Genomic DNA, 21,475 nt, shown 5'->3' with positions numbered 1-21,475 from the left:
TTATTCTTAATTCCTGTTCAAGGAGTAATCTGTTTATTATAAAATCATACAGAACAATATATTAAACAGAATTTGAAACAAGAATAGCTAGTGTGATTTTCAAGCTTACAAGTATTTTTACAACATTTTTATTAGGCTGAAAACACTATGTTGAGTTCTTTTTGTGCGATTTCATGCAATCTTCTATTCTATTCTACATTGTAAATACCTTTGAAAAGAAGTTTTGTTTTACATAATTTAAAAATAATTTTCAAATGGCAAGGACACTGGTGTTTATATAATTATTTTAAAATGTAATAACTTACATTAGCTTAAGTAAAAGCAATTATTAAGTAAAAATGTGCTCGTGTTTAAATTTCCTAACCAAAATGCCAAAATATTCCAACTACAGCATCCTATAGCTTAAAAATAATCTTACCAGGACCAACATTACTTTTAATAATATATTCACATTTTCAAGTTCAGTAAGATCTTGTTTACTTGTCTAAGAAATTCCTACATTTAAAAAAATGAATACAAGCAAGCAAGACTTCATAGCACTTGCTTAAACTTACTGTTTTAATTTGACTATCAATTATAGACACTGGATAGTGTGGCTAATGAACAGTTAAACTTTTTGCATATACTTCTGCTAATAAAATCAATATATCCTTATGCCCAATATAGAAATGTATCCTTATGCCTCTCAATATTCAGTTATCAAAAGTTTAATGTTACATTTTGATTAATTTACTGTATAGTAAAAAAATCTTAAGTAGATTATAATAAAAAACTCAACATCACATTTAAAGTTGATTTTATAACTTAATAATCTGAAGTCATCTGTGTATTCAAACATGCTACAAATGAAAACACTAAATTTTAATATTTAAATTGTATGAAGCTACAATTCATAAAGCATTTTAATTTCAGAATTCAAAACTTTTAACATTTCTAGTTAATGCTTTATTTTAAAAAAGGTTTCTTTAAAAGACGTTGTGCTTAAGGTTCTAAGTTAAATGTACAATAAACACCATAAAATGGTTAATTAAATTTATAGTTTTATAAAAGAAATATAAATCTAACGAAAACTAATATATATTTATACATTATGATTATTTCTCATATATTAGGTATTTATTATCAATCCAGTAACATTGTATAGATAATAGCAATTTATCTGTGGCTTCAGAAAGCTGAATTAGTACTAATGGTTAAGAGGTTGCTTTAGCATTTGAAAGAATCTGGTAGAGACTGAAATGAGGTGCCTCTAAGAAAGTGAGTTTCACATGATTACAGAGAGGCTGGATGAGAAAATATGTGCACACAATGAGAAGCTGGCTTTGAAGCACTTTAAGCTCCCTTCCAATTTTAACCTTTTATGAAATCTAGGTATTTTCTCAGCGACATTAATGCAGACTGTTTGAAAAATCTAGGTATTTTGTCAAAGACATTGCGTAAATTCTACAAGTGCAAATTACACAGCAAATGATTGTATGTGTTATTTTTCAAATAAAGCTTAATTTTAAGAGTATAAATCATTATCACCAAACTGACAATTCTCTCAGTAAATTTTCTTTAAAGTATGCGGCTCTTTAAAGTAGGGGTTCTTTTTTATAGAAAATTTTCTTTGTAAATGCTGAGACAAAATATTTTTGGCTCCGCAGGCCGTAAGATCGCAACTTAGTGATGCACTATGAAAACAGCCATAGACAAAATGATAGCAATGGCTGTTACAATAAAATGTATTAAAACAACAACAACAACAACAATACGGAGCTGGATTTGGCCTATGGGCCATAGTTTGCTAATCACATGTTCTATTGCAACAGGGGCATAGTTGCTTTAATATTGCCCTTTACTTACCCACTTTTATGTGGACAAAAGCTTAAGAACATTTCCAGTAAAATGATTGGATGTTATAACAATTGAATGCTAAAGAAATTGCTCATGTTCATAGTACTGTTAAGACTAGATCACATTTCCAAAATATCTTTACATGTACTTTTTTTTTGTTTTTGACTGAATTATACATTAAGTCAATAACATATCTTAATGAAATGCATTCAGTTATAAATCACACACTGTAAAGCTTTTCTCCTACATGTAATTGTCCTTAATTTAAATTTGTTTGGATCAGAATGGTTTCTCAGGAGGAAATTCTGAAGAAGCCAAACTGAAGAACCAGATTGGAATTTGTCAGCTTCAAGCATACAATAAAGAGGTCAATGGGATGATTCTTCAATAAGGATTAGTCCTAGATTCTGTTATGGAAGTGATATCGTTACTTTACTGATAATGTGTATTTAAATAAAATTGTAGAATATCCAAAATGTGTTAAAATTCCATTTTACATAATTATTTCATCTGTAACTCAAAAAAAGTCTCATGAACTGTTTTCAACAATAACAGCTCATTATATTATTAGCTGATATTTTTTGAAGGTTGTTTTACTTACGTAAAACCTTAGAAGTATATTAAGCATCTAAAGAAAACTGTATTCACACTATCAAACTATTCCGTATAATCTGAAATGAGTTTTTTAATGGTCACACCTTCTTATATGTTTTGAGCAATATCAAGAAGACATTCATTCGTTTATCCATTCATGCAATATTTGACAAGCACTTATATGATCAGGCAATGAACCAGGAAAGGGAGATACAATGATGAATAAAAATACCTACGTTCATAACACCTATGCTCTAAAAGAACAACATTTTCCCAAAGTTTGATACTTTATAAAAGAAATGCATGATGTTTTCCATGTACTAAAGTATGGCAAAACAAAACAAACAAAACGGTGCAGAATGGATATTCAAGAGCTAAATAAAAAGCAGAGAAGATTACTTGAAATAGTGCTCTTCTTGGCTACTTACTTCATGATTGGCTTTTGGCCTTAGCATTTTTATAGACCAATCAGTCCTACAGGTTTTTAAAGGTTAATTTATCATTATTTGCTTCTTGATTCAAACCCATTGTTAAATTACTTTTGTTAATCCTAGAAGGTATTGTTTGACATTGACTAGAAATTTCATTTTTTTGATAGTACACAGCAATAAAAAATATTAAGGGGGTGTGTGTGTATGGTTGCTGTGTCTGAATATGCAAGTACAGAGGGAAGAATCTAGAAAGTGTTGAACAAATATATCTCATTATCTTTTTAAAATTTCTTTGAGATTAAAAAATGACTTGTATCTCACAAATATACATACATAACATGTAAAATCTACGTGTATTAAAATTGTTAAAAGAAAATACTTTCTTTGTATTTAGTACAGATCATTATTAATTCATTCAGAACAGATCATTACTAATACTTCATCTGGACCACCATTTTTTTCTAAGACTTATTGAAAAGGCTATGAAATATAATTAAAATAAATCACTATCTAGTTGGATTCCTTTTTCATACTTATGCATGACAAATTTTGAATCTCAATGCAGAAAAGATAGACTGTATAAATCCCAACTACTTTGAAACATGCTAGTTTTATGGTAAAGGACAATTGAACACTACCACTGTGTTGCGTTTTGCTACACTTAAATATGGTTCATATGTTGAAAAAAAAAGTACATACGTGTATATATATGTGTAAGCAATTTTCCCTTAAAAGCTGTAACTATGTATTTTAATAATTTTCTATTATTATTTATGTCAAGTATATAGTCCTATTGCATTTGGTTTTGGTCAACATTTTAGCAATTTGTTTGTAAAAATATTGATAAGCTACTTTGTGCTAGCCTTTTCTTTGCCTACTGACTACAAGATAAGTTGACCCATTTATTTACAGGATCAACAAGGGCAATCCATTTCATGCTACAGCACTGACCCTTCACAAAGATCTTGTAAATAAGTAGCCTATGACAATATGTACGAGTGACCTTTAATTGCACCAAGAAGCTTTTTGTTACAATCTTTTTCAATGCTACAACCATAGCTACAGTACAAGTTGGGAAAATATTTCTTATGGATCTGGCAGAAATATCAACAAAAAAGCCCCTGTATCAAAATATGTAGGTGAGAAGTTTGAGGCATTTAAGTCTACACTATAATAATGCCTTTTAAATAACTATTGATCAGAAAGATAAGCTTTTTTCATTCATATAATTATTTAGAAAATTAATAAACATTTCATTAATTAAAGACAAGAAATGTAATTAAATACAACTTTGCTTTTAATAGCCTTTGGAAACAAAGATAGTTCAATTAAAATTGATATATATTTTTCTGAGATGGAGTCTCGCCCTGTTGCCCAGGCTGGAGTGCAATGGCACGATCTTGGCTCACTGCAACCTCCACCTCCTGGGTTTAAGCAATTCTCCTGCCTCAGCCTCCCAAGTAGCTGGGATTACAGGCGCCTGCCACCATGCCCAGCTAACTTTTACATTTTTAGTAGAGATGGGGTTTCACTATTTTGGTTGGCTAGGCTGGTCTCGAACCCCTGACCTCAAGTGATCCGTCTGCCTCAGCCTCCCAAAGTGCTGAGATTACAGGTGTGAGTCACTGCACTGAGCCTATAATGGAAAACTTTAATTGTAGTAAAATATACTTCTCTCTTTTTATTAAATGACTATATACTTTCAAGTTTTATTATTCGAAATGTTCAGTGAAGAATCCTATACCTTAAACAACACCCAAATACATTCCAAATATCATTTATATTGGGCAATAATATTTGAAACAAGTTTTCAATAAAGCATAGGGTCAGGTATTTCAACGGATTTACTTGGAAATTTCTGAATGAGTGCAATATATATTTGACATTCTGACAAAAAATTGAAGCCAAATACTCAATTTCATTAAACCCTTCATCTTGGGTATCTTATTTCTGGAAGGCTCATGCCAAAATGATTTAGTTTGATTCTGTACAACAATGGTGGGTTGACTTGACAGCACCTGACAAAACAGTTCAGTGAATTTCACGATACCAGATACAAAGAACCTAAACTGGCTACTCTATAAAATGTCTACTGTGACTTGGAGTGATGACAGTAATAAATTTGCCAAATTTTTTATTTCTACTTAAGTAAGAGAACCGCCTTACCAGTTTTTGGGTTAAAGATATTCCCATTACATTCTACTTTCTCTTAATTATTTATTATGGTCCACAATTCTACCTTTTAAAAACTAATAATTTATATTTATCATATTTTCTTAATGAGGAACATAATTTCTTCATATTACTAAAATGCAGAAAACTTTTTCATAATATTCATCAATAAAATAGGAAAATATTTTACAATCATAATAATTGTTGCTTAATTTTGCTTAAAGATGGTATTTAAAGAACTTCCAGCAAATCAAGCTTTTTGCAAAAGAGAAAAATAGCTTTTAATATGAAAGAATCAAACCTTCATTAGAACCAGTTATGATAAAAGAGGAGGAAAAAATTAGAAGTTTGAAAAATGAATTCAGTAGACCCTTATTAAAAGTTGTATATACCTTATCTCACAGGATAATTTTTGATGTTCCAAAAATAACATATGTAAAATACCTTAGAAAAATTTAAAATATAAAAACAGGTTGATTAGCTATAAGCAAATTAATATTGGTAAAAGTACCTGAACATAGAACTTAAGTGAGTACAATAATAATATATTGTAATTAAGTTTGGCACACTTTAAGACTGTATCAAAATAGTTGATAAGGAAAACTACGTTTCTTTGTATACAATACTTTCTCACTTTCTTTTGGATTTAGAAATCCTGTAATAGTAAATAGTATTTTAGAGAATAACTTTTTCTTTTTGCAAATTAATTTTTCCATAAAAACCTACCATATTACTAGAAATAAGTAAAAATTAGAATATCACCACTCTAATGTATTCACACATACATATGAATATATATATATATATATATATATAATAACATCATGTTATATAAGGGAGAAGCTGTGATTAATCCAATCATAATTTTATAATGTATTTTACAAAAAGTAGAAATGCATGCTAGGGAACAGAAGAATTTTTAGTATGAATGTTAAATGTGTATATATATATCACATTAACACATTTTCTGAGATTTAAAAAAACATTTTTTATTGGAGAATGCTTCAGGACAGAGGCTTTCTGGCTTATGTAATGAAGACAAGATAGCAGTACAGCTTAGGGCATGGCAGATAGTTGGTGGTTAAGAGCACAGGCGTTAGAATAAAACGGGCTTCAATTTAAGTGTCATTTCTGCCAGTTATCAGTTCTGTGACTCTGGATAAGTTAAGTTGCTTGATCTCTCCAAACCATAAGTTTCCTCATTTGTAAAATGAAGATAATAATGTTATATGGGTAGCTGTAAGGTCTGTGAAATAATGCCTTTAAGCACTTGCAGTAGTCCTAGCCCTCTGTTAAATATGTAATAAAACTTATTTTTTAAAATTAATAATAATTAACAGAGTTTGTGAACATGTTAGCTTTCCAGTGTTATTCTGCATATGACTTCAGAAGATCTGAATTTAATCCTGGCTCTAACCACAGATGTATGACTTTGGGAAGGAAGGTTATATAACTCATGTATATTTCTTTTTATTAAATATGTGAAATAGTATGTATGCAAGGGTTCCTGTGAGGATTAAAATTAAATATAATAATGTATACGAAAGCACCCAACACAATACCTAGAAAAAATTAGATACCAAATACATGTTTTTAAAGCAACTTACAGTAGGCATGAGTTACTTCAAAAACTGTAGTTTCACAATTTAACAAATATTTATGGAGCACCTATTACACATACTCAGGATTTAGCTGCAAATAAGACATACTATGTCCTTACTCCTGTGGAGCTTACATTTTAGTGGTGAGGTTGGGAAAATAAACAAATAAACTGATGAACAACTATAAAATACATTACACTGAGAATTCGAACAGTACATGAGGGCGAGTAACAGTGAACACTTCAGACAGGCCAGTCAGACTTCTCTAAGGAGGAGGCTGAGATAGTTAATTTACAATCCAAATGACATGAAAAGGCCTTGAAAAGATCAGAGGGATGAGGATTCTGAACATTTGCTGTGCAAAGGCACTGAGGCAGGACTAAACCTGAAATGTTTTAGGTACAAAAGTATCTGCAAAACTACCTACATCACAAGCTTAAGGATACCATATTTACTAAGCATTTGTATTACAGGCACCTTGGAGGATATACTAGTAAAGTGTATCTTCTTACTTTCTAGGAACTTTAAAAATATATTTAAGTGAGGAAATGAAATAGCTGTGATTTGTCATCATTTTCTGTTTTCTTTTTTTCTATCTTCCTTAGACACCATAAATGACACATTACAAAAAGAAGTGTTTCAGAGAGTATCACGTAAACTGGACTAATTCTGCTACAGCAGTTCTACAAAGGCTTGAAGAAAATCTTCGAAGTACTGCAATATAATTTTCTTGGAGCCAAACCATAAAACACATATATAAATGTTTATGTCTGCAAAACTTAGGAAGAAGGGAGAAGAGACCTTTTCCCCTTTGCATATTTAGACAATGCTGAGGCTGTATCCTCCTGGTCTAAAAATTGAGATAACTGCATTACAGGTAACCATGGTATCTTTATGAGAGACTGTTAGTAAGATTCTAAATATCTGACTTTGCTTCGTGCAACTTTTCTTAAATTTCCTGAGTAACGTAGTTATGAATAAATAGTGCAATGTAAAATATTAGACCCTAAGTTCAATTTATAAAATGAAGATTTTTATATCAAAATTATGGTCAAGGTGTCATATTTTAATAATATTTCTCAAAGAAAGATGATTCATTTGATATAACTAAGTTTTATATCCTACATGTTGATGACCATACAGAAACTTTAAGACATATAATAGCCAAATATGCATCTACTCTTCCTTGCCAAATAAAGCAATGATGTTCTGCCAGCCAAACTAACAGGAAGCATGTGAAATGAACACAAAAGCAAACAGGCCTTACACTGCCTAAGGGAAAGTCAGCAAGATGGCAGTTTCAATCATTTGGAATAATGCTAAAGCAGCCTTAGGCTTTTCTCAGAATGGAAACATGTCACTATTACTGCAATATTTCAACAAATCAGAATGTAGAGAAAAGAACACTTATGCAACCACATCTTGGAAGGGCACTTTACTCAACATTTAAGTGGAAAACAATTATAGAGAAATTTCAGAAAAACTGTCAGTGAACATAAATGACTCAGGGAAAAATGTTTTTTCTTTCAAAGTGCTTAATAGATTTTTCAAAAGCTTACCACTTAGAAACAATTTCCTTATATATTCTTTTTAAGGAATTACTAATATAAAGACAAATTTATATAAAGTGGTAAGTGAAAAGTTTGGTATTCAGGCTGCCAGTAAGAAATGCTCATTTTTCCCCAGTACAGTACTATTACTTTGGAAGGTTTGATCAAAGGGAATAAGCTTTCACAACATTTATATAGGAAGTTAAAAAATACTTCAAATATTTTGGGAACTTACCTAATCAGGATACTTTTAGCATGTGTCTAGTCATGTAGCCATCTTTGGTCAATCATCAAAAAATCAAAGGGAAATTGGCATGACTCAACCCTAACTTTAATACCGCATGATTGTGTCGTGTAAGCTTGTTTTGTGTGAGAGCTGCTGTGGTTTTAGCAGAGAGATTAACAACCGGACCTAAGCTGGCCTCCAAACCTTGCCCTGCTGATGCCTCAAGCTCTTTGAAGTCTGACCATCATACCTGGCAAAACAACAGTGGGAACTAGGATGGTGTCAGATCTAATCAAATTGTTTGCTGCAGCATAGCTAACTATGGGGTTCACTAATTGGCCCAATTGCGGATTATACCTTTTGCTACAGATTCAAGACAATAATTTAGTTAAATGATGTTTTTTTTTTCTTATCTCTTCTAATTAAGATTCCAAAGTGGGAAGAAATAGGATTAGACAGATTCTCAAAACTGTGTTCTCCTTAAGGTGGTATGCACTTTTGATAGGTTAACTATGGCATGTGAAATATATAAAGTGTAGTAAGTATTAAACCAACTTCTGATGATTCTGTGAAACCTTATGTAATGCTATTATATGCTGATATTACTTGAGAATAAAAGCATAAATATGAGAATGATAATGTAATGATATATCAAAATGTACACATGTAAAAAATTACATTTCCATTGTTAAAAATGTTAATTTGGGTTTATTTTTGACAAGTGATTTAATCTAAATGAATAGATGCCTATGTTCAACTTTGATTTTTTTTTCTTTCTGCTAGCTGCCGTGTACCTAGGAATAAAAGCTAGTTGAAACAGCAAACAATATTTGTAGTATATTGGACTACAGCTTATGATGCTACAAGTTAATAAGGCTCCCAAGCCAGACATTTATATTTCCATTATTTTATTTTAGTAACATAATTGTGAGTTGACAAGCAAGTTAACCATCCTGCTCCCCATCTCTAGATGGGGAATGAATATGTTCAACGTTCTACTTCTCATTTAAAAACTGGAAAGGCTGCTGAAAGTAAGCATAGGGAATAAAGTAAACCTAGGACCAAAGATATCATTAAATACTCCAAATTATTACACATTATCATAGCTACTAGCACCCCTGTAGTTTGTAAGAGTTTATGCTTTTCCAATACGTAAATAATAATCTTATTGAATAATCCTACTGAATAGTACCAAGTTATATGGCAATATAATTATAAATCTAATTTATATTGATTCCATTCTAGTCTTAATACTTAAGAATAAATCTATTACATGAGTACATAAAAAATAATAGCTACTTAATAAAAACTGGTTGGTCAATTATTTTGTGAGAAAAAGTTCTTGGTGACTGGAGAGGTACTGAGGTCCTATTCTGAATTAGGGACAAAGTATGATAAGACAACCTTGAGTAAACATGATTTACTTTGACACTCTCTACTCTCAATATTCATTTAGTTTATGAGGCCCACATACATACACTACTTTTTTGACCAATTACAGCCTACACAAGTAGTGTTAATCTTTATATTGAAAATTTGTAGTAAATACTGTAAGTCTTTACAGTATATTTATTTACAGTGTAAGTCTTTTGTATATTTCAGGGTTAATCCAGTTACTGTACTCTCTGACTTGAACTTAGAAACATTGAATCTTTGAGCTGGAAAACTGTCCCATTACCAAAGTGGAAACTCTCTTTGTGAAAACCTTAATGGATGGTGCAAATAATGTAATAATACATTATGATCATTTATATTAGATACTTTTATGACTAGAATGTGCTACAGTATGATCGAGCTGAAAATACAAAATCAAAATAGCAAAATATTAAGTGCAAGTGAAAATGTTGCATTTATGTCATCAAATATGCAGCCATATTTCAAATTCTGCCAAATCTTACTTGTTTATGTACTATAATTACATCAAAATTACTAAAGAAAAAACTGGTTAATGATAGCCTGATATTAAAGAAGCAAAAATTACAGAAGCTAAGAAATGCATGTTTAACCAGTTATTTTAGCTTGGAAGTGACACCATGTACTCAAGTTATCTTATACGTAACTAAGGACACATTGTGTATGGGTCACTTGACTGGTGGAGCTTATATCATATTTATAGCAGTATTATTTGCACTATTTTTAAAAGCCCATTCATAATTTATCTATATTACATACATTTCAGCAAATATTTTATACCTATTAAGTAAATAACCCTGTTCTTGATTCTTAGATAGATATAAAGATGAAAAAGACACCATTTATGTGTATTGAATCTATTATTATATCTTAGTAAAGCTTTTGTTTAAAATATTTAATCACTATATAAAAATATAAATAAGCTTGTATAGTACTTGCTACTTAACAAAGGCTCAACAAATGTTTGCTATGATTAAATGGAGGTTAGGCAAGGTTAGGTAAATTTGATCTGGTTTAGATCAAGGAATAAGTAGTAGATAATGGTTAATCAAATACTCTAGACTGTTACTATATATAGCTTATAAGAGTTATCAATTTTCAAAGAATTGGAAAGCTATTTCTTTTAACCTGAAATCATAGTTTAAACTTTGACTTTTACTTATCTAGAATGCATGTCAGGATTTTGGTGCAATTAGTATGGATATGATTCTGCTATGGTTTTTGTAGAGGGGCTAATTTATAGAGCTTTGTAGTTACAGGTATTGGCAAAAAGTTTTACTCTGATTAGATAAATATTTTCACTTGAATCTGGACAATACCAACATATACTCTGAGAAGGAAGAAATATTCTTTTGCTTTCTCCAAATCACTCAAAGAAATTAGAGACTATGAGTTAAAGTTGCTCTACCTGTTAGAGGCCCTTGGTAGCTGCTAGTAAAAAGATAATCAGTTTTCATACACATAAAGGGCAATGACTTAGCAAATCAAAGAAAAGATGCCCTAAAAATAGAGATGAGAGTGCTTGTCTGCTTCTTTTGCCCCTTTTTTCCAACCTTGCCCCCTTTTGAGACAATATGACTGACAGTAAATTCCAACATGTAACAAATCTGCCTGTGGAATTGGAAATGTTATTTCTGCTTTCCCTGCTAAACTACCTTTCACTTCTGAAAGTGAGACTCCGATTCAATGCCTGATTCAATGTCAGATTCAACTATCTTTCACTTCTGAAAGTAAGACTCAGATTAAATAGACTACCTATTTTAGTCTCAGACTTTACAGGCTAGTAAGGTTACATTTTATTTAAAAAAAAAATCAGGACATTTAAAAAGAACATTTATTTGTTGTGAGTATTAAAACAGTAGCATTTGCTCGATGATTTTACCCTCAGTAAAGGAATCCCTGAACTAGTTACCTTCAGGTCATTTCTACCCCTGTTTCTAGTTTCTTTAATATATTACAAAGACTTGCTATCTGTTTGGATATGCATTTTAGAATGTACAACGCTACATTTAAAACATTTACTTTTAGGTGAACCACATGATTTTATTCTATTCTAATTATACCTATATATGTACTTCTATTTGGTTTGATTCCTTAATTTTTATTTTTTCTAATCACTAAATTGAGTATTATGGCATAAGTAAATAAGTTATTTAGAATGTGTGTATTTATATTAAAATAACAAAAAAACTAAAAAAACTTAAGTGATTAGGTTATTAGCCAAAAAGGTGCAGAGTTTGATTATACAGAATTTTAAGAAACAACAGTCTATTTGTGTTTTGTTTTCAAACATTGCTTCTAAACCACAGGTTGACCAATTATAATGGTTCTTAGTTTACCATAGTAGGAACAAGAGAGAAAATGGAACAGAAATCTGTGTGGTTAATAAAAGATCTTTCATCAGCTGTGATGGTGAAGTGTAGTTACTATTAGAACCTAAAGTTATTCAGAGGAGAGGTCCCACTTGACATCATGTAAGTTCTTTATTTCTCTCTTTCCCTCAACTCCCAATAAGACTCAATGAGACAGAGAAAAAAATCATAAACATGATTCACATTACTGTACTACTTTCTTCTCTGGGTACAATATTTACTTTCACAGGGGAATCACCTTGCTTAGTTTGTATGGTAATAGAAATTGTATCTCAGATGTGGTTGTTAGAATACTGATTTTGGGGAAAAGGTGCCATGCAAAGAGAAAAAACTTACGTCTTCCATTAAAAATAGAAACTCAAAAGAAAATGATAATCATGCTTTCCTTGTGACACTAAACTATAACTGTATCCTTCTCAATGTTTTAAGCAATATTATGGTACATTACTCAGTATTCTGTCAGAAAAGCTGAAACAATGTTTGAACAATTACAGTGTTGGGTTCCACTTCAATGGTTTCTTTTGAGAACTAAAGCAAATTAGCTCAAGAATCACTATTTCTACACTCTCACTCTTTTGGCTTTAAGTGGCTTTTGAAGGGAGTGTCCCCAGATGAGAAACTTCTAACACTCCTGCAGAGATGACCTGCTTGAAGAACTGGCTGCCTGATTAACTATTAACTGCTCTCAATAGGATTAGATAATTAAGGACATTGATGACCATTAATTAGGAGGAGGGCACATTAATTTGTCACTGAATAGGGCCCTTACAATGATTTATAGGTTAGTGCTACTTGCAAATGTGAAGGGAAAGAGAAAAAGAGAGAGAACCATTAAGTTACCTTATCAAGTGGCCAGCTTAAAGAGGGCAGAGGGTCAAAAAAGGGCCAAAGTGGTCACTTAAGGGTGAAGTCCCAAACACCAAAGCAGTGCCAAGCCACATTGACCATCATTTGGTGATGAAGTTAAAAATATGCTAATTTATTGGTGGCAATTCTCTCTTTTTATGGTTTCAAGCAGTTAAGACAAGTGGCCTGCTTAGGAGCTTTTCATTTGAAAAGAGATTAAACAAAATGGTTTGTCAAGGCTGCTTGGCTGTTTTATGTCTTTGTTAAAAAAAAATTGCACCGACTATACTGATAACTATCACATCACCCAAAAGCCATCTCTCTCTGAGCATTTACTTCATTAATAAATACATCAATTCTAATTGCTTAATAGTTCTCTGTTCATTTGCTCTTTAGCAAGATTAAGTTGAAATAAATCTCTTGTCCTACTACTTTCTGTCACCATTGCTTATGTAAGGGTCACAAAAAAAGTTGCAGTGTCTTAGAAAATGTACTTAAAGACACTAGTGTAAATTATAATTTGTTTAGTTCCACACGAGGAAAGGTAATTTCACTAACAGTAAAGAAAAATGCTTTTAAAATGTAGATAAGAATCCTCTTAGCCACAGACAATTGTGGGTAGCATTCACATTCCACACCCAAGTAAGCGTAGCTCATTAATATTTAATTAAATATGCTTTTGAAAGCCATGGAAATATGCATATCATATTTATCATGTAAGTTTGGAGCTTACTTTTAATAGATATTCAAAAGAAAGTCATCTTTGCCATACTTGATATATTGTAAAAATAAAACAATAGTCTAAAAAATTATTGTTATATCAGAAGAACTTAAAAATACTTAGCATAAAACATGTCCTAAGAATTTCATTAAAGTAAAAATAAGTGAAAATGAAAATAAAATAAAGTAAAAATAAGTTAAAAATAAGTTTATCTCAAGATTGTAAACTAAAACATAAAAATTCTCTTACCTCAATGGTGAATAGCTTCCTTTTTAATTTAAAAGCTAAGTCTTTGACATCTGATTCATCACAGATCAAGTTATTAAGCCGAGGAATCTGCCGTATATGAATCAAGCCTTGTGGAAAGGAAATTAAAAGAAAAAAAATTTAAAACATTGTCATCAGATGCATAAATTAAAGAGTCTTATAGCAGAATCCTGTAAATTTACACACAAGCATCCTCCCCTTTTAAAACTGGAGCTTACTACCAGGAGCAATGAAGCAAATGGTGTGATTATACTCAAGTAATCAAGCAGAATAAGATAAACAGAAATCCTTGTGCGAGGAAAACTAATTGCACTTTGGTACAGAAGTACAGATGTAAAGAGGGATCTTAATACTTGTCAAAACTACAGCCGGTTTGTGTGTGATTTTCTCTTGTATTTACAGTAAGCAAATATGGCTATCACCTTGCATGCTGCCCACGGCACCACTGAGTGATCTTTATTTTATTAAATGCACCACTAAGCAGCCAGCAAAACAAGGCTTATAGGTTACTGATAACCAGTGAAGCACTCATGAAAAATATTTCATTTTGTACCTTATTAATGACTTGAACAAACCATTGAAGAAAACTACATTTCAAAGTACACTCTAGGACCAAACATTAACCCCTATGCCATCCCAAGACACTCATTTCTATGGCATGTTAGACCTTTATGTAGCTGCTATAAGCTTTGCAACAGTGCTAGGTAAACCATGAGCTTTGGCCTCTTGTCAGTAGAAACACTTGCTAATTTTTTCTGACAAGGGCACTGCATGGCTTTTGTGCAGCCTAATGTAGTTTCTGACTAAACTAGGGGTCATTTCCCACAGATGAAGACATGGAAGGTTCTTCACTACATCTTTCTGCCTGACTCAGCTTATATTTAAAAATCGCCATCCCGAGGACACTGATCCAAAACATGGGGAAGAAAGGCAAATTACATATTTGAACAAAGAGACAAATCTTACTTACAGAACTGCTTCTCTAGTACAAGGTTTTGTATGTGTGTTTAAATGCTTAACAATGCATCTATTAGTCTTAGCTTAAACCTTTAAAGGTACTTAGCTTTAGAAATGGCCTCTTCAAAAATAATTAACTAAAATACCTGACAATTTTTCAAACTTAAAAAAATGTAAAAGGTGTTTCAAGAAGACAGCTTGTGGCTACCAATTAAGACTATCTCATACATACTATTTAGTAAAATATATTTATTAGAAATAGGCACACCATACTTTTATTTGCACCTTTCTTATTTTAACCTTAAATGTGCTTGCTTAGCTATCAAGAGGCCTTATAGAATAAATTAATAATTTTGTCATCAGGTCCTCCTTATTAACAGAAAGCATACTAGTCATTAGACGAGTAAATTATTTTACTCGGTGGAAAATAATTTATTAATTCAGAGGTTTTAGCACAAAGAATCATAGCCTTTCAACCTTTGCAATATTTTAATCAAAATAATATTTTTTAGAATATAAAATATTTTACAAAATGCCTAAGCTCATAATACTTGTCTTATAAAACCTGGTAGCAGGCTTCAAATAAGCTATTCAGTCTTTAGAGGTTTCCATAGAAGTATGGTAGTTCCATAACAATGGTAGCAACAATTTATATATACTAAGAATAATAGGTAAAAATCGGTTATTCACTACATTCTATATTTGGTTTAGACCTATATTACTAACACCTAAGTACTACACTTTTACTATTCATATAGTTCTACATAAGACTCTTTATTAAAAAGAATCCCCAAATTAACCAAATGACTACAATATTACTAAAAGTAAAAAAAAAATAAGTAAAAAGTCTGACGAATTCACCTGTGTTTATATCAAGGTGGCAATATTTTATAATTTGTTCATAACTCAAACTAACAAGAAAATGAGTAGATAGAGAAAAGTTCAAATATAATCAAAGATCTTCTCTTTCTGAAAATGTAATTGACTAGGAATCTGTAAATATAATCCAGTATGTATCTTATCATATGGCTAGGCTTTGTAAAGTATAAACTGCTATAGAAAACTGTCATTATTAGAATTAATACGATATTTATTTCAAACATGGCTAGTAAGTATGACTGATTACATGGCTACTTTAAGCCACTAGGACAACAAAATATACACCTGACTCAGCCATGCCTCAGTACTTGGGTTTGACTCCTTTCAGTTATTATAGTCTATAGTCTTAATGTAGTTGGGTAATAAGCTGCCATGGAAGACCGGACAGGAATGGAAAACATTTAACAGGTGTATTATAAAATTCATACTCCTTGACAGTAGATATTCAGATTGAACAGGATGCTTCCAGGTAACCTAGAAGCAGCCTGCTCATGCTCTTCTCATTATGAAGGTTGTACTTACCATGATAATCCTTATACAATGGGTTAGTTTCTTTCTCAGAACCAATAAATGATTCCAGACCAACTACTATATCTGACAAGTTTGTAACGCGGGCAATAACGGCTTTGTTCTGCAAAACATGGAAACAAAACAGTAACGTTAAGTGTTACGTTAATAATATAATATCTATAAAATATCACTATGCCATCTCATGAAAAACTGTAGTGGAGATAGACTATCCACAGAGAAATAACTTAAAAGTTAAAGCTACTATAGGCTGAAAACTGGATGGAAATATGCCCTTAATTGAAAATGGTGGCCCATGTAGACATGCTATTCTAATTTGAAGAACTGAAGGGAAAACATAAATTGGTAGAAGACATAAATTGATTCGTTCTGATAGAGAACATAAATTGATTATTTTTCACTTGCATTAAGGAACAAGACTACCTTTATTCTCATACATGGTTATTTTTCAAATTACTTCATCCAATGCCCATTGGAAAATTTGTCAGACAGCAGGATTCAGAAGCAGTAGATGGTACAGCATAAAGTATAGGGCAAGAGTCCCACTGTCGTCTGTCAGCTGGGACAAGGTCCCAGCCCTATAACAGCTGAGGTCCTCTGTGACATATTAGAAACATGGAAAGGACCAGCTAAGAGACTGCAACATGGCTAGCTATGAAGTCTTCTGTTTACTCTTTCCAGATGCTGCCATTTGGCTCTGGGATAACAATAAAGGGAAAGAAAAGATGGTAGATGACTAACATTTAGACCAGTAGCCTATCCTTTATTTCTCGACACAATCTGAGATGAACTGAAATACTGCTAAACACATTTTAATAAATGTCACATTTTGCCAGATCAAAACAATAGGTTAATATGTTTACAAACATAGTATGTCCAGTTATTAAGTAGCAAAAGTTCTAAAATACTAAGAATCTCCTGGCTATAAAAATATAATCACCAAATATCTGGTAGGGATTTTTTTTAAATTCTTTAATTACTGGAAATATAGTATTCCTTTTAGCTCCTGACAGGGTGATAGATCAGAAAACTGTGATTATATGCTATGATGTCTTAGACAATTTTTTGCTTAGCAGATGTAGATAAGTTGAAAATTTTTGTAAAATTTTGCAATTTTGAAACTCTCATTTTATACAATGGTAATGCCCACCAGTTTAAAACTAATCTTTGAAGAAGAGAATGGGAAATATAAAACAGTCAAGAAAATTTACTGGCCTGCTATATTCCCTGTTAGAAAGAAGTCAAATATAATAAAAGATTTTCATTTTCTGGGAACATGATTACAGCTGAGCTTACTAATATTCTTGTTTCTTAAGTCCCTTTATAAAGATGGCATAAGAATGAAAAATTAAAGAGGGCTGGTCAATGTTACCTGACTTGGTATTATGAAACACATAGTAGCCTGTGTCACCAAACATTCTGTTGAAATGACTGGTTAACTCACACCTAGGGCAGTATTTGAAACTCCTTCATAAGTTGGAATGTGTGTTATATAAAGAACATTTCAGCATTATATAAAGAATGTTTCAGCCTTTGGATCAGTGTTGTTAAAAGGAATCAGTAAAAATAATTATTCTTAATTGTCTTTAATATGTTCAATCACGTGGGCACACTAAGTATAGAAAAACATAGTTTGGAAATGCCTATTTTTTCTAAGGCAATTTTTCATTCAATGGTGAGAAAATAATCCAGATTGATTCCTTACTTTCAGTTCTGTGCCACAGGGGATGGTCCTACTCCAGGAATAACAGGGGCTTCAGAGGCCATAAACATGTTCCTCTCAATATTTCTTTAGCCAAAGACCATTATATCAAACTCATCCAGGTTGGGTTTCAGCCAGTTATTCTTCACCCAAACAAAAATGTCTGCCAGACATTCCAACAGCTGGGATACAGTTCACAATGAGTCAACTTGAAAATGATTCATTGTGCTGAGTACTGAACAATGTTGGGGTGGGGGTGGGGTGTGGCTGGGTTGGTAGTAAAGGGTGAGAACAAGTGGGAGATGAAGAATAACCATGTGGTTCCCCCATTAAGAAGAATCATGGATAATAACCAGCAGGCTCTTATCATTTCATTTTTAGGATAAACTCTACTGGGAAGAGTACTCCTGTCATGGACCCTCAGATGAACAAGCATTTATAAAGGCTACTGACAATATTTCTTAATCAAAAGGTCAGATTTCCTTTTATCTATAAATAAAAGACTAAGCCTTTGTATCTAAATATCTGAAACTAAAATGATACAAGTCAATTTTTGTTAGAACTCATCTATTCAAGAGTTCAGTGATATAAACTAGGACTTTCTCAATTATATGAATAATAGAAATTGCAAGGTTTAATGATGAGATGAATTTTCATTCTGATAGTACATAAGCAAGGTACTGTATATTTAAATGGTCAACCTGACATTTGCTTCTTTCAAAGAGGATTTACTTCTTTCATTTAATCTTAACATTTACTAATAAACCAGTTTACATCCTATGTTTATCAACTTTATAAGTCTTTTAAAGGTAGTTTGTGGGAGATTTAAAAAAATCAGTTATCCACTTCGAAGGGGAAAACTAGTAAATTCTAACTAAAAAATATGCACAGCCTAGATTTCACAATTTTCCAGAAACTCATTCATGTATTTCATTTATTATATTTCTAAGTTTCACAGGTTTGCATCATAGTCATTAACTATAAACTAAAGTCTATTGAAAAAACTTTCATAAAGTATTAGTACAAGAATAACTTTTAATCATACTATTACCATAAAATTAGTTACATAGTTTCACAGTGATCTTACTGCTTTCTGCACATTTATTTTGCAAAATTGTTTGTATAATGTGGCAGACCAGATTAATTGTGAAAGTTGTGGGGATATCTGAAAAACATTTATAGAATAAAAAGCAATGGAAATTACATTAGAATAACATCTAAATTTCTGACTAAGAAAATGTTTATTTTTATTATAAACTTATTCAACCTTCTAGTTATGTGTAGGTGCATAAAAGATATTTGGGCTTATAAACGTACATGTGTTTTAAAAAGTTAAAGAAATTGTTATAGATTACTTCTGCACCTCCAAGCTTCATAAGGAATATGGTCTATTGATGTAATCTTACCTTAAAATCATTCTTGTCAAAAGGTCTTTCAAATAATAATATTAATACTAAACGGTCTTTTAGATAAAAGCAGGTGAATTTACTTAGAAGAATCTAAAATTAACAGCTTAAAAAACCCATAAAAGCATAATAATCACAATTCACTTTAGCAGGAATACACCATGGATAATAAATTGTCATAATATAACCAGCAGTGTTCAGAAAGCTTTAGCATAATGATCTGAGCAGAGGCCTTGAAACTGGAACATCCACATTCTCATCTTAACAGATTCTAAGTGTTTTTATGTTATTCGCCAAGATGTAAAACGCCTTTGGTCTTCAGTATATATTAATAGATAGAAATGGAGAAGTAGAGGTATTTGTATGTCAATTACTTAAATTTGAACATAATCTTTGCATTAATTTTCAAGTTGTTACAATATAGTTTCCAATACAGAACATTTCAGTAAGGACATTCAGAATTCACCAATCTGGGTAAATTAATGCTTATGGTGTATGTATGGTACAATGACATCACCCAAGTATGTACAATGATATTGCCACCCCTCCTCCTTGCCCATCTGGATATGAAAATGTAGGATGGCTCAAAAATCCTTCTTATCCTAGACAAATCTCCCTGCGCTCCTGGGTGAGAGTTGTCAGCTCTGGATAGTAGCCAAGACATGACTAGGAGGGAAGCCAGAAGAGAGGAAAGCCAGTGTCCAGGAGTTTTAAGAGTTTGCTGGCAATCTCAAATTGCATTGTATTAAGTTACATAAAGGGCTCTTAAAGTTTTCTGTTGCAACATAATTTAATTAATCATTTAAATTTAAATTATGTCAAATGGTGTTGCAAATAAACAAAGCAAATCAGATTGTTCAGTCTTCTACCTTTGTATTTCAATTTTAATTTCAAAAAAAAAAAAAAAAACCTTTGGAGTATTTGACTGTTCTCTGTTTGGTTTCATAGAGTGTTTCCTGTTTGCCATTATACAATGGTAATACATTTTTTATTAGGATACAACAAATCTGTTAAATGGATTTTAAATTAAGGAAGATTAATTTAATGTTCCCTTTCAGTTCAAAGTTCTTAAAGTCAAAACTATGAATTTTGTTGAGAGATAAAAATGTAATCACTGCCATTTAAAGCTCCTACAATTTTCTAATAAAAATAGTTCAGATATGTATTTAGAGTTACCAAGTAACAATCAGAATACCTTAAACCCTCAATATTTCTTTATTTTCCCGAACCTAATTATCTCAACAGTATAAAAGATGCAATTTGTATGAACACAAAATATATTTCCAGAAAAAATTTTAGTAAGAGGATTAAGAAGTAATTAACCAATAACTTAATTATCAAGAAGCTTGAAAGGAGTAAACCAATCAACATAAAGCATTTATGCAACGCCTCAAGTAAGAGCAAGTTCTTGAGTTACTCTATACTATTTAAGAAAGATAGCAAAAATAATATGAAAGGAAGAGCTCTCACTTGAGTATGGCACAAATAACAGATTTGGGGCTATAATAGCCTGAAAGCACTATTAAGTTAATGTTGAAGACTTAGAGAAATATTTAAGTTACTTTACGTTTGACCATAATACATGATGTAGTGGGTCTGTGTTGGGAGAGAGCGGGGAGGGGAGTACCCACAAGAAAAGCAAGTATGTCATAATCAACAGCTCAATTTATAACATTTTCTGAAAAATGATATGCAGAGAACATGAATATAGAAGAACTTAAGACCTTTCTTTGTTCTGTAATCCAAAAAATAAGCTTGGATCCAAGGATAAATCTGGGGATATTTAATAAGACATTTATTTTTCCATGCTTATTAGGTTTTCCATTCTACAGAAATCAAGACTGTGAAATAATAAAGTTATTTATACTACATTTATAACTTTTTGAAAACTTGCCCCACTTCCTCCAGAGTTGTCACTTGCTTCTGTGGATTAGATTTTTATTTTATTAAAAAATATTTGAGAGTGGGAAAATA

At 31.5% G+C, this 21,475-nt stretch overlaps 1 protein-coding gene across 2 annotated transcripts in view; it reads right to left on the bottom strand.

Annotated features, from left to right (window-relative positions):
- ELP4 (elongator acetyltransferase complex subunit 4) overlaps positions 1 to 21,475 on the bottom strand; it is a 258,564-nt gene that overhangs the window by 119,387 nt on the left and 117,702 nt on the right. For both annotated transcript variants that reach the window (XM_030829486.1, XM_003254370.4), the window contains exons 8-9: positions 16,388 to 16,496; positions 14,012 to 14,118 (exon numbers count right to left, since the gene is read on the bottom strand). In XM_030829486.1, the coding sequence (XP_030685346.1) occupies positions 14,012 to 14,118; positions 16,388 to 16,496 (216 nt within the window). The remainder of the gene's footprint in view (positions 1 to 14,011; positions 14,119 to 16,387; positions 16,497 to 21,475) is intronic.

Source organism: Nomascus leucogenys, chromosome 15 (assembly GCF_006542625.1).
Source record: "Nomascus leucogenys isolate Asia chromosome 15, Asia_NLE_v1, whole genome shotgun sequence".
NCBI classification, from domain to species: domain Eukaryota; kingdom Metazoa; phylum Chordata; class Mammalia; order Primates; family Hylobatidae; genus Nomascus; species Nomascus leucogenys.
This window is presented reverse-complemented; position numbering and strand designations above follow the sequence as displayed.